This window comes from Periophthalmus magnuspinnatus, chromosome 3 (genome assembly GCF_009829125.3).
Source record: "Periophthalmus magnuspinnatus isolate fPerMag1 chromosome 3, fPerMag1.2.pri, whole genome shotgun sequence".
Taxonomy (NCBI): Eukaryota; Metazoa; Chordata; class Actinopteri; order Gobiiformes; family Gobiidae; genus Periophthalmus; species Periophthalmus magnuspinnatus.
In genome coordinates, this window is record NC_047128.1 from 35,047,306 (window position 1) to 35,062,572 (window position 15,267).

Consider the following 15,267-nt stretch of genomic DNA (forward strand, 5'->3'; position numbering starts at 1 on the left):
ATTCACTGTCCCAAATAAATAAATAGATAAATAAATAAATAAATAAAAATAAATAGATACATAAATAAATAAATAAAAAATAATAAAATAAAAGTAAAAAAATAAATAAATACATAAATAAATAAAAAAATAATAAAAAATTAAATAAATAAAAAAAACAAATAAATAAAAATAAATAAATAAATACAAATAAAAAAAATAAATAAGTAAATAAATAAATAAACAAAAGGAGATCCATTTCCATAGGTGGCGATGCTTTATGATTTACTCTGTGACACTTTTCAGGATCAGAGTTGAATTATTCCAGACTTCCTTGTGTTTTGGCAGTGAGGACCTTTCTGAATGAAAATGAGCTGCTCTGAGAATAACTTGGACTTAAAATGACCTGTACACCTACACTGTAAATTACCTGTACACCTACACTTTAAATGACCTGTACACCTACACTTTAAATGACCTGCACACCTACACTTTAGTTGAGATACGTCTGTGCCCATTTAGTAATTTGCAAAAAACATCCATCTGTGTCTTTGTAACTCACAAGTCTGAATTTACTGACCAATCCCACAGATACTCAGTGAATCATTGTAGAATATTTTACGTTACTGAACCTTTTGGGATCTTTGCTTTAATTATGTACATTTTACACTTTAACTTTTTAACTTTTTTAACTGAACTTTTAATTTATTTGATTTTATTCCACTACATTTTTGATGGACAGATATAGATAAAAAATAAATAAATAAATAATAATAATATGTAAATAAACAACCTTTTTTACTGTAAAAGTATTTGATTAAAGTTAAATAGCCTACATTCACTTAAGTAGACTTTTTACGTGATACTTTTACTTTTTCTTTGCTTCTGTGCGTGAACTTCAACTTTTATGAGTCGTTAACTATGTTACGTCTTAAACTTACTCAAAGTTGTATTTCATTTATTCATTCATGTTGTTGTCCTGTCTCTGGGGCTTGAGTGCTCAGAAAATGTCTGTTTTCACCTACCCCTTATCTCCTCCCACTTATTTGTGATTATTAAAAAAAGAAAAACTGGATCATAAAAATCTCATAAATGTTTTCCAGCCATTTTTCTGAAAGGTTAAGGTTTTATTCTCACAATGTTTCAGTCCCTCCTCCTTCCTCGGGTTTGAGCACAGCCCCGCCCCCTCCTCTTATATAAGTTAAGAGCCCGCCCCCTTCAGTTTAATCAACCAATCACAACAATGAAAAAACAAACATTTACATTTAGACCCCAATGTACCTGCAAAATTGTGCATAATTCACTCTAGGTCAGTCTTTTGTGAGTTAAAACACATGGACAATGACTAGAAAAATATAATGATTATTATCACACTAAAAAGGCAGCAGTTATATCATAAATTTGACATTTTTTAACAAAATAAGTTCACATAAACCTCCCTTAAAGCTCAGAGCAATAGTTCATCATTTAAGCCTTTTGGACTAAGAGTTTATAAGGTAAAAATCCAATAGGTTTCACGTAAAATACATACAAATAAAAATACATAAAAGATAATTCAATATATATTTTAATTAAACCGTTTAGTTTGTTGCGATACAGATCATTGCATTACCAAATACTGTCTCTGATCTATTTTTGCTCTACATTGTGCAGCTCTAAATCAGTGACTAGACCTACGTAGTTCTGTTTCTGCTGCATAATTCTTACGTTAATGACACAATGGCTGTGATCTAAGGCGGTCGTCTGCTGTTGAAGTTGAACTGCAGTGATGTGGGCCCATTAGCCATGACACTAACTTCACCTCTGCCCCTCTCCTCCGGCGGGGTCCAACACACCGAGGCGCTAAGGCACTTCTCACCCCGCTCACACGTGCCACAGGACGCCACTGAAAAGCCAACGCATGACCTCGCTGCCTCGTTTCAAATGGATCTGTGCAGAAATGTAAAGAATAAAAGGATAAAACAAACTCAAACTCAAATCTGCAGTGATGATGTATACTGTGTGCGAGTCAGTGGAGCTTGGAAGACATCGTTTTTACTTGGTATTGCGGACACTCATGTATTTTATGGGTTTTTAAAATTAAAAAGTAGTGTTCTGGTGAAAGGAAACGTGCTAAATTCCTCTGGTTGCTTAATTTCTGAACACAGAGGCAGCGTCAACTCCAAAACAGACCAGCAAGAACAACAAAAAGTGTCTTAACTAAACACAAAACATCAGATTACACAACACAAACCTTATCCAATGAGGCAATAATTGAACAAATGGTGGATTCTTTGAGATTAAATGGATTTGCCCATAATTTAGAACATGCAAATCTGGATATAATTATGAGATTGAACAATATAATGGGGCTGTGTGTTAGAGACAAGAAGTGCTGAACCAAGAGCGATTTAATCTCTGGATAATGTTGCACAGAACCGCAAGAATCTCATCGTAGCTACAGGGCCGTGGGCTGTGACATGAGAGTGGATGGTTTGATATCGCACGTATCTGAGTCTCCGTGTGTGTTTTTTTTATGCTCTTATCAACCCGTGCAGCACTTATCAAGACTTAAAGCACAATCTGCACTAATGCCATATGCTCCTTGTTTCACTCTAGAGGATTTTACACAAGCAGCACCAAGATGAAGGACGAAACTGACTCAGAAAATGAAATCAATCAGACGGGAAGCTCGGTTTTACCTCAGTGTTCTCAGGTTCTCTGTGCATTGTTTAAATTAGTATTTTTCATTACGTACCTTTCATTTTCTCCTTTTGTTCTTCTAATTTCATTGATCAATCCAGCTTTACAATCACATCTTTAGCAATATCCAACGTGCACTCACTGTATGTATTACCACTTTTGTGCATCTATAGATTTCCCTTTGAGATTACGCAAGCAGATGTTCCGCAGATTTTCCGTACTCAGCGTCAACACTCACTCGTGGTTCACCCTTGAGACGCGTCAGTGCTCGTTGTACTTCCACGTCCTGGTATCTATGGGAAACATCAGGAAATATTGATTGAAAATGACCTTCTAGTTCTGTGGCGAGGGGAGCCGGCTCTGGGGCCAAAATGTTTTCAGGATTTCACCCTCAATAACCAAACTCAATGTGGAGTATATAACCTGTCTGATGTGAAGCTTTGGGGCGCTATGTCACGGCTCATCTTTTGTTGCCTCGCCGTTTTTAGTTTTTTTTTTTTTGTGGAATTTTGCATGTTTTTTTTTTTTTTTTTTTTACAGCGTATGAATGTGCTTTGTGTTGTGCGTCCTGATTGGCTGTTGGACTGTAGACCGTTGTGTTGTGCGTCCTGATTGGCTGTTGGACTGTAGACCTTTGTGTCATGCGTCCTGATTGGCTGTTGGACTGTAGACCATTGTGTCGTGCATCCTGATTGGCTGTTGGACTGTAGACCATTGTGTCCTGCGTCCTGATTGGCTGTTGGACTGTAGACCATTGTCCATCAGTCTCCTCCGTGCCGTGTCTCCTGTCCAGTACAGAATGTGTTCAGACAAATTTACATAAACGTTGGATCTCAGTGTGACTCTGAAGTGCTGTACGTTTGTCGGTGCAGAACGTTTCATCGACATTGTGGGTTTTGTCGGGGAGAAAATAAATCGCAAAGACGCCTACGAAGGTTTGAACTTTGAGAGAGTTTAAACGAGAGAGAAATGTGAGAAAATGTTAACGCCTGTGTGAGAAAAGTGTATAAAGTGTGTGGTGAGGGGTTTTACAGACAAAAACATAGAGAATAATTGTACAAAATAAAGCTGATACTTCACAGATTTCGCCTTTTGCGGGTTATTTTTAGAACATAACCCCCGCGATAAACGAAGGACCAGTGTATAAATATTACACAGACACATTTATGTGTTTAGGGCTTGTAAAAAAGACACAAATGTACATAAAAATACACATTTATTTCTGCTGATGTGTTTCAAACTGTCCTGTCACAAATCCTGTGTTAAGGGGCTAAATCTTTACAGTAACACAAGGGTATGACCTTTATTATTAGACTGTTAACTCAGGAATTAGTTTGCAGTAAAGTAATAAATGAAGTACTATGTTTTTAAAATGTGTTTCAATTTGCAAAAGTGTCATTCGCAAAGAAATTATATTAACCTCTTGAGACCTGGTGTCCTCATCTGTGGACAACACATTTTGCATTGTTTAGGCCACAGTGCAAATTTTTAGAAGAACATGTTCAATTTTAAATATTTCTAAAAGTTTTGAATATTTATTTATTTAGATTTATTTGTATTTTATTTATTTATTAATTTATTATTTATTTATTTTAATATTTATTTTATTTTTATATATTTATTTTAATTATTATTATTATTTTTTATTTGTATTTGTTTTTATAATTTTTTATTTCATTTTTTTAATTATATTTTAATTAATTTTTTATTTTATTTACTTATTTATTTTATTTTTTATTATTTTTTTTTACACACAATTGTTTCTCATTTTGTTTTTTTTTACACAAAATGTATGTGTTCAAGCACTTAACAGTTTTTGCAAATAAAGTCCTGCAGGAGCTCGGGTCTCAGGAGGTTAAAAGTGAAATGTTCTCATGCCTTGAACGGCTGAAGATGTGATTCAGAACCAGTGAGTCAGAGATAAAAGTTGAAGAATTTACAAGAAAACTTTCTGTTAATAATGGAAAAAAAAGGTGAACTCAAAGGTTAACTATGAGCAGCCACCGTGCGTCTTTCACCCACTGCTCCGGACACTTTCCCCAGAGACACTAAAGACTCAGACAAAGAGGACAGTAGTGTGACGTTTGCTTTACCTGTTTATTTTAATATCAAATACATCGCCGGAAAAATAAACAGTACTGTACATTCTACTTTGACTCTTAACAATCACACATTAACAAAATACTATAAATGTTCAAGCTGTGTAACTTTTACGACTGCTGACGCCATAATGGAGAACAGACAACAGGAGGAGCAACAAACAGGACGCACTGAGACGAGCGGCGATGACTGAAAGACAACGGCTAATCTACGAATGATATTTGGCACAGACACAGCCCGGATAGGCCCTTCTGATACTAAACGACACTTCCTTCAGTTTTATCTCTGTGTATTGAGAGAATGGAGTCCAGGGATCTCACAAAACTCATCTTTGTTGTTCTTTGGGTCAAATGTTTCGTGAGCTGTGCAGAGGATCCACACCTGACCCGAGCGCTCCAGCTGATGTCCGAGACGCCGCTGATCGACGGGTGAGTGTCAAGAAATACTTTGAAAATGAGCTAATCCTAATTAACGAATCCTAAGAAAACATTTTGTACCAAAGCTAAAATTGAGTGTTCTGGAAGCAGTTTCCCACACTGATCTCATTAAACACACACTTTTATATGCATCCTCTACTTCCTTTAATTAGACTTTAACCAAAAGGTCTGAAATTTCCCCTTTTTTTTTTTGATGTTGTAGACATAACGACCTGCCCTGGCAAATGAGGTTACGTTTTAACAACCAACTCAGCAAAGTGGATCTAAACACATACAACGGGACACACACCAACATCCCAAAAATCAAGGAAGGACGACTAGGAGCACAAGTAAGAAAAGAAATATAAATATACTTGATGATTTTGTTTAAATAAAATGATAAATGTGTGCATGGTGCCATATATTGTATTATAAAGAGGAGGTGTTCCACAAGGTTCAATATTAGAACCCCTTTAATTTAATGTGAACAGATATTTCTAAGTAATTGAGTAATAAAATATAATACATATTTGAATGGGACACATGTTGTAGGGCAGGGGTGTCAAACTCATTTTCACAAAGGGCCACGTCAACAAAACGGTTGTTCTCAAAGGGCCAGATGTAACTAACTGTAAGATAAATGTCACTAAATGTAACCAAATTTAATGTACAATAAATAATTTTAATCTTGTTAATTAACCATTTCTGTATTTATTGCTTATTCAAGTTACAAATATTGCATATGGATTTGCAAAGACATGAAAAAATGGCTGGTTAACTGTGTATCTAATGATAAACTGACATTTTAAGACAGTCATACCTTTTAATTTCCTTTGTCACAGGCCACATAAAATGACGTGGCGGCCGCATTTGGCCCACGGGCCTTGAGTTTGACACGTGTTATAGAGTGTTTAATGATCCTGACTGTAACTGTATATGTAAAATAAATGTAAATAACCTTTTTTGTTATTTACTTCTCTTCCTGTACGCCTTTTAAGCTTGTAAGACTCTGCAAATCGAAGCAATTGTGCGAGAAAAACGTTTTAAATGTGTGTACTTTAACTACTAAATAATAATAAATATGTTTTTCAGTTCTGGTCTGCTTATGTCCCCTGTGCCAGTCAGTACAAAGACGCGGTGAGGCAGACGTTTGAGCAGATCGATGTAGTTCACAGGATGTGTCAGAAATATCCTAATGTTTTTATGTTTGCCTCCAGCAGCCAAGGTACGGACTTATCTCACCTTTAACAAGATGAAAACTAAAGTGCTGAGGTTTGCGTGTTGTTTCATGTGACTGCACAGACATATTGGACGCGTTCGAGCAGAATAAAACAGCCAGCCTGATCGGGGTGGAGGGCGGTCACTCCATCGACAGCAGCCTGGGCACCCTCCGCACCATGTACCAGCTGGGAGTGCGCTACCTCACCCTCACGCACTCCTGCAACACACCCTGGTACAACACTGTCCTCATTTTAGCTTTGAATTCTACACCAGTAATTATTATAGCAGTAAAGTGTGAAAGAGTTTATATTACTGTTTTCTGTTTTTAAAAGCAGAATTCAGTGACTAAACCTAATCGTTATGTCGCTGTGTCGTTCTTATAGGGCAGATAATTGGCTTGAGGACACAAGTTCAGAGCCATCTCAACACAATGGTTTGTCACCATTCGGCAAGGTAATCAACTAAATAATTTAATTTAATTTGTATTAGCTGCTTCATTAAAATATTCAATTAAATCTTAAAAATAGATTAAGTATTTATTTATTTATTTTATTTTACATATCTATTTTATTTATTATTTATGTATTTATTTTTTACTTTTTTATTTATTATTTATTTATTTTTATTTTTTATTATTTATATATTTTATTTATTATTTATGTATTTTTATTATTTAATTTAATTTGTATTTATTTATTTAATTTAATTTTATATATTAACTTTATTTATCATGCATTTATTTATTTTTTATTATTTTATTTATTATTTATTTATATTTTTTATTATTTATATATTTTATTTATTATTTATGTATTTTTATTATTTAATTTAATTTGTATTTATTTATTTAATTTAATTTTATATATTAACTTTATTTATCATGCATTTATTTATTTTGTATTTTATTTATTTTTTATTTTTATTTATTATTTTATTTATTTATTCATTTATTTTCCTCAGCAAGTCATAACTGAGATGAATCGTCTCGGGATGCTGATCGACCTGGCCCATGTGACCGTCAAAGTGATGGAGCAGGTTTTGGAGATGTCCCAGGCCCCGGTGATCTTCAGCCACTCATCGGCTTATTCCATCTGTAACCACAAGAGGAACGTCCCGGACCACATCCTCACTAAAGTGGTGAGTTCATTTAACGAATATGACGACAATAAAGCTTCATATACAGCCCCTGCCACTTACATAACTGAGCGTTTATACGTCTGTCACAGTTACTTTGTGCATAAAACTTATCTGCTCTACAACATAAAGATAACACCCCTGTAAAATAACAGATAAAAGCATGTGATTGACCAGGAAGCACCTCAGATGATAAGAAACTGAAGGTCGTTACTACAGTGTGTACGTAATAAAACTATATCGGCTTTTTTCACATAAACAAGTTCATCCACCTCACGGGACGGGACCTTTCTGTAAAACAAAGCACCATCTGAGGTCGATCCTGTTAAAACAACTTCTATTCTTGGTATTTCTTGGTATTTCTTGGTATTAAAGTGTACATTTGTTTTATTTTTACTGGAAAATTTGTGGTTAAACTGAGCAGAAAGATTTCAAAAGTATTAAATATATATTACACGTTCTCCATTCTTTGCAAATCAATATTTTAGTTTATTATAATAACTGTACTTGTTATATTTTAACCTTTAATGATAAGATGTAACCTCTCGTAAAATGTTTAATCCTCTACAGAAAGAAAAGAAGGGGATTGTGATGGTGAACTTTTACAACGATTATGTCACCTGCAGTAAAACGGCAAATATCTCAGACGTCGCCGGTGAGCTACTGTTTTATGTCCTGTTGTAAAGGCAATTTATACAGCACGAGTACGTAAAGTCATTCAAAGTGATTTACAGAATAAGAAACATGTTAAAATCGTCATATTAAATAAAAACTTAAATAATCAGCGTAAAATTAACATTAAAGAGAAGACAGAGTGAACCTTCAGTCGTGTGAACAACGTAGAAGAAAGTCCCACATGTTCAGGAAGAGCTGCCCAAAAGTGAAACACTGATTCAACATGTTTAGTCCTGGTTTAGTCCTGGTTTAGTCCCGGTTTAGTCCCGGTTTAGTCCTGGTTTAGCACTGGTTTAGTCCTGGTTTAGTCTCGCTTTAATCCTGCTTTAGTCCTGGTTTAGTCCTGCTTTAGTCCTGGTTTAATCCCGGTTTAGTCTCGCTTTAGTCCTGGTTTAGTCCTGGTTTAGCACTGGTTTAGTCCTGGTTTAGTCTCGCTTTAATCCTGGTTTAGTCCTGGTTTAGTCCTGGTTTAGTCCTGGTTTAGTCCTGCTTTAGTCCTGGTTTAGTCCTGGTTTAGTCCTGCTTTAGTCCTGGTTTAATCCCGGTTTAGTCTCGCTTTAGTCCTGGTTTAATCCTGGTTTAGTCCTGGTTTAGTCCTGGTTTAGTCCTGCTTTAGTCCTGCTTTAGTCCTGGTTTAGTCCTGCTTTAGTCCTGGTTTAATCCCGGTTTAGTCTCGCTTTAATCCTGGTTTAGTCCTGGTTTAGTCCTGGTTTAGTCCTGCTTTAGTCCTGGTTTAGTCCTGCTTTAGTCCTGGTTTAATCCCGGTTTAGTCTCGCTTTAGTCCTGGTTTAGTCCTGGTTTAGCCCTGGTTTAGTCCTGGTTTAGTCCTGGTTTAATCCGTGTTTTTATGGTAAAAAGTTGCAGATATCACTGATTTGTTGTTGTTGAAGTTCAAACTTCACGTGGATACAAAGCCTTTTATTTTCTCACATTGTGTTTTTTTTAGATCACTTTGACCACATAAAAAAAGTGGGTGGTCCTGAGATCGTTGGCTTTGGTGGAGACTATGATGGAGTTACAAGGTAAATATCAAAATGTACAGTTTTGTCATTATATTTATGGCATTTTTTTCATTTAAAACACTAAGCGACACATCAGACGTTTATGTTTCTGGAAGATAAAGTTGTGTTGCTGGCGTTACATTTCTGCTGTTTTTAATGAAGCTTGTGAACAAAAAATGACCCAAAATGTATTTAATTATAGCGTATTTGCTCTAGGACGTCAGTGAAACCTTAAAAATCTACATTTGACTGCTAAATTTAAGTATAAAAGTTCAAATATCTGTCTTAATCTCAGTAGCTGCATAAAGACATCAGACATTTTACTTTTCCTCTCTCCTTTTTCATCACCTCCTGATCCTCACAGACGTTTCATCTCGAGTTTGTTTCACGGGATCAGCCTCAATTTTCCAAACAAAAGTACACGTTGTGCGTTCACATTTATTACAGCGTTTTTTTACTATAACTATCGTACTATATGATCATCCTGGCTTTATAGAACCTGCAGATAACAGGGTCAAAGGTCACATAAAACCACTCATTTATAAAGTAGAAGATGAGCGGCTCAAATTGGTCAAGGAGTCAAAGTCCAGCCCGGATTCACAGAACGTCTGCAGCACAATCTGTTACACAAAAGCCCAGATTCAAACCAAAAATGCTGAACAAAGTCAGCGTTCGGTCTTGGGTTCGATTCCCAGATGGAGCACGCGCGTTTACACAGTTTTTTTTACTCCAAATGCTCGACTAAAAACACCAGAACCAGGACATAAAAGACTGAACATGGACTGAATGCGCTCACATACTGTATAAATGTGTTTCTTTTTCACCGGACGCTGCAGAGCTACAGCTGCTGCTTTTTTTACGCAGCAGAACATGAGTTTTTCTCTGCGGTCAGTCCTGTGCCTCACTTCTGTGCACTGTTGTATTGTCAGATCATTTATTCTGCCTCTGTTGACTTATAAAAACACACACACGTCTCTGTAACTTAATAACTCGCTCATACGTTTAATACTTCACCTGTCGCACATATCGACTGTGCCCAGGCGCGAGATAACACTCCACACTCTCCTCTTTGACGAGAAAAGGAAATAATAATAATAATAAATGTCTCTTTATCTACTTCAGCCCAGATAGTCTCATATTCTTTGTGGTTTATTTTAAGTTTCCTGTTGGGCGTCTGCCAGAGGAGGAACGTAATGAAGTAAAAGTAGTAAAATACTGTACTTAAGTAGCATTTTAGCCCTGCTTTAGTCCTGGTTTAGTCCTGGTTTAGTCCTGGTATAGCCCTGCTTTAGCCCTGCTTTAGTCCTGCTTTAGTCCTGGTTTAGTCCCAGTTTAGTCTCGGTTTAGTCCTGCTTTAGCCCTACTTTAGTCCCGCTTTAGTCCTGGTTTAGTCCTGGTTTAGCCCTGCTTTAGTCCCGCTTTAGTCCCGGTTTAGCCCTGCTTTAGTCCTGGTTTAGTCCCAGTTTAATCCCGGTTTAGTCCTGCTTTAGCCCTGCTTTAGTCCTGCTTTAGTCCTGCTTTAGTCCTGGTTTAGTCCCAGTTTAGTCTCGGTTTAGTCCTGCTTTAGTCCCGCTTTAGTCCTGGTTTAGCCCTGCTTTAGTCCTGCTTTAGTCCCGGTTTAGCCCTGCTTTAGTCCTGGTTTAGTCCCAGTTTAATCCCGGTTTAGTCCTGCTTTAGCCCTGCTTTAGTCCTGCTTTAGTCCTGGTTTAGTCCCAGTTTAGTCTCGCTTTAGTCCTGCTTTAGTCCTGGTTTAGTCCCAGTTTAGTCTCGGTTTAGTCCTGCTTTAGCCCTGCTTTAGTCCTGCTTTAGTCCTGCTTTAGTCCTGGTTTAGTCCCAGTTTAGTCTCGGTTTAGTCCTGCTTTAGTCCCGCTTTAGTCCTGGTTTAGCCCTGCTTTAGTCCTGCTTTAGTCCCGGTTTAGCCCTGCTTTAGTCCTGGTTTAGTCCCAGTTTAATCCCGGTTTAGTCCTGCTTTAGCCCTGCTTTAGTCCTGCTTTAGTCCTGGTTTAGTCCCAGTTTAGTCTCGGTTTAGTCCTGCTTTAGTCCTGCTTTAGTCCTGGTTTAGTCCCAGTTTAGTCTCGGTTTAGTCCTGCTTTAGTCCCGCTTTAGTCCTGGTTTAGCCCTGCTTTAGTCCTGCTTTAGTCCCGGTTAAGTCCCGGTTTAGTCCTGGTTTAGTCCCGCTTTAGTCCCGGTTTAGTCCCGCTTTAGTCCTGGTTTAGTCCTGGTTTAGTCCCAGTTTAAACAATAATAATAAATGTGTCTTTATCTACTTCAGTCCACATAGTCTCATTTTCTTTGTGGTTTATTTTAAGTTTCCTGTTGGGAATCTGCCAGAGGAGGAACGTAATGAAGTAAAAGTAGTAAAATACTGTACTTAAGTAGCATTTTAGGTATCTGTGCTTTACTTAAGTGCAGTTTTTTACTTTTACTTCACTACATTTGAGAGTAGTGTCTGTCCTTTCTGTAAAAGTAGTAAGTAAAAGTATTTTTATGATTGTGTGAGACCTGCTGAAAAGGCTGAGGTTTATTTTTAACATGCATCTCAAAATTATTCAAAATCACCACATTTGAAGCTTTATAAGACTCAAAATCTGCATGAAATACTTTTACTTTTTACTATTTAAGTTCATTTTTAAACAGGTACTGCAGTAATATTTTTTTCATGTGATACTTTTACTTAAATCGTTTGTTTGTTGTGAGTACTTCTTCCACCACTGGTGCAGAAACTCTCTGCAAACATAAATGCATGAAATTTAAAGTTTAATTGCAAAAACTCATGAAAAAGGGTTTGATTTGTGTCATAAAAACACTTTTTGATCTTTTGACAAGCCTCAGCGCCTCCGTTTTTTGTGTTTTTTTGTGGTAAATATTCAACTAAATATTAAAAATACATGGTTCATGAAGCTTTTACCACAGAGTTCTTATTATTTTGGCTGAAATGTGTTGTTTTTATTGCTTGTTTCCATTGATAAGTTTAAAGTAAGTGGCAGAAATCAACTTTAAAACACTTCTCATCATAAATTCAGCTTTATTCAAGTTTTAATCTGAAAATTATCAATAAATATCATGTAATCTTAGTTAAATATGTCTGTAATTCACATCTGTAAGTGTCAAACTCTCTGTATATATATATATAATACCTGAATCTGTTGTGATGGTCAGGCTGCCTCAGGGTCTGGAGGACGTGTCCAAAGTTCCAAACGTCGTGGCCGAGCTGCTGAGACGAGGCTGGACAGATGAAGACGTGAAGGCGGCGCTGGGAGGAAACCTGCTCCGAGTGATGAAGAAAACCGAGGAGGTGAGGGCCAGGAACATGCAGCGGTTAACTGTAACGAGAGGCGTTTAAACCGGGTCAAAACAAAGGTCAAACTTTTATAATAATTCAATTTGAAAGCACCCACTCGTTTTTAAATCACAAATGAACATGAGTAATCTGAAGGTTGAGTAACTAAAGCTGTGAATGCAGTGGAATAACGCTCGACCGTGACGCCTACCACCTCGTTCAGTTTGTTTTGTTTCCGTAGATTTCTGCAGATTCATCAGCGATAAACAGATAAACTGACCAAAAGATCTTTAATTCAGTTCAAATCAAATCTGAAACTTTATGAAATGCCAAGAAATCCAAACATTTTAAGGTTTAAATGTGTTTTTTTAGCTCCCGTTTTGCCTTTAAATTCATAATATTTGAACATTTAGAAAAGTATGAGAAAAATAAGTGGAATTTGTCCTGCGATGGTTGAGAATTAAAAAAAACAAACATCTTGGACACGGTTTATGTCACAGTAACTGAACGTGGAGACTCACAAACCCATCTAGTGGTTTGGAGTGGGATTACATTTCCAAGAATCAACTTTACATTTAATTAAACCCAAAATAAACCTTTCAAATGAATCATAAAAACACTAGATAATTAAATCCATGTGCCAGTTTTATTATAAGTAAATAGACGTTGTTGTAGCAGCCGCAGTGTTTTCTTGTTTTATGTCTTGTCTTTAGCGTTAACTCGTTGCTTCTGCTTTAGATTCGGGACAGTTTACGCAGCAGGGAGCCCGACGACGCCCCTATCCCGTACGAGCAGGTGGAAAATCCCTGTCGGACGAGCTACGGGTACGACGTTCCCAACCGGGCCCCTGTGCACCTGCTCAGCGCCGTCACTGTCCTGCTCCCCGTGGCTTTCCTCGCACTATCACACGAATAACACACTGTAGTAGCAGAAGTAGTAGTACTCCTTTACATTTAACACATTTGCTGAAGTATTTTTTATACATTTTGATTGTTCAGACGTCGTACTCACAGACAGCTGCTCTTACATTTACTCCAAATATTTTTTTTAAATCTTATTTGTGCAGTTTCTCAGTCCACGTTTTTTGTTTTTTAAGATCCTTGAGTAAATCTTTAACGACTTTACTCCACTCTGGTTCATAGTAATACAAAAAAATACTTCTGTTGGGATAAATAAACATCTGTACATGACAAACACGAACTGGGAAATTCATTTAAACGCTATTTTTTGTTTTTTAAGTGCATGTTTTTTTATATTTTACTTTACTCTTTTGGCTGCCATGTGGAAATTCTTTGGTTGGATTTATATTTTATACTTTTTATACACTCACTACTACATATTACTACTACCAAAGTGAAAATACAAGACCGCAGACGACTGTACAACCTTTGGAGAAGTTCAGATTGTGCATCACTTTCTTTTCTTTTCTGTGTTTTACATTTTTATCTCACCACATTAAACCGGATGTTGCGCTGAAGGCTGAAGTTTTCACACAAAAGCGAAGCAAATACACATATTTTCAGCTAAAACGAACGAATCACAAACCCAATTAACCGTCACAAAGACACAATGACGTAAATGCCCAAGTGTCTAAGCGTCAAATCTCAGCTGGGACTCGTTTATCTCAAGTGTCACCGAGCGCTCGAGTGAATCTGCAACTCCCGGCAGCGCTATTGTTGAATGAGAAAGAGTTTGTAGAGCTGCGGTTTTCATATCAAGAGGTACAACATGTTCACCTTCTACGCTCAGACTCTCGTGTTTGCAGTGGAGTGGACCCAAAGGAGCAGAGCGCAATGTCAAAGTAAAAACGTTTAGCACAAGATTAGGCCATTTTTGACTTTAAAACTACACTCCTGGAACCAAAACAGTCCATTCTTACATTAGAATATTAGGCCTGTGTGTGTTTCCGTTACAGTTTAGCTCAAATTGGGACAAATAAATAAATAAAACAAAACAAAATGCGCTGTCTAGACCAGGCACACCCAAAGTCCGGCTCAGGGGCCAATTGCGGCACGTGTACAAATTTCCACTGGCCCACAGCCTCTGGAATAAAAATAATTCCACTGTCGACCGATGTAAAATACACACGTACAAGCAATATTATATTTCACCAGAAGATGGCAGCAGATCTGGGCCGCGCTAGAAAAAACTAGAAAAAGACAAACATTTGCAAAGAAAATTCCGAGTTTGTTTGATTCTCGGTTATGAACTTTAACAAGATCCGTGCGAGGACGAGCCCGACTGACCCACGCGACGTTTTGTGCGTCCGAACCGCCGTTTTTGAGCCGGACCGGGCCCGTTTACCACAGTCCAGACCTCAGTTTCACTCTCAGGTTTTTTTATTTGTCGCTTTCAGAGGTGAATAAATCGGAAAATCTTAGTGAATTTATTTTACTGTGATAATAAAATAAATAAAACCACAGATTAAATGTTCAGTTTTTCATTTTGTTTTTGAAAGGTGGAAGCCATTTGCAATAAAAGGTAAAAAAATGATTAAATAGTTCATGCGCTTTTAATATTAATGGTTCAAAGAATGATCAGAATGTTCGGCCCCCGCAGCTTTTCACCTCAACAAATCTGCCCGTTTGTGCAAAAAGTCTGGACACACCTGGTCTAGACTGTGACGGTGAACTCCCGCCTCTGAAAAGGTCACGCCGCCGCCATTAAACCCAGACGTGTTTCTCGTTGACCCAGTGCCTTTACAGATCTAGGTCAGTTTGCTGTCGGCTGTGAATATATTTACTCTGAAATCATCCCACTTTTTTGGGGTTTTGTCCTC

General features: G+C 37.1%; 1 protein-coding gene across 1 annotated transcript; it reads left to right on the forward strand.

Moving 5' to 3' along the window:
* The first annotated feature begins 4,851 nt into the window (after positions 1-4,851).
* Positions 4,852-13,710, forward strand: dpep1 (dipeptidase 1). The gene is made up of 10 exons (XM_033987831.2): positions 4,852-5,189; positions 5,401-5,527; positions 6,270-6,402; positions 6,480-6,630; positions 6,782-6,851; positions 7,359-7,535; positions 8,103-8,187; positions 9,154-9,229; positions 12,368-12,503; positions 13,227-13,710. Exons 1-10 carry the CDS (start codon positions 5,062-5,064, stop codon positions 13,401-13,403), a joined length of 1,260 nt encoding a protein of 419 aa, XP_033843722.1. The 5' UTR covers positions 4,852-5,061; the 3' UTR covers positions 13,404-13,710.
* The last annotated feature ends 1,557 nt before the right edge of the window (positions 13,711-15,267 follow it).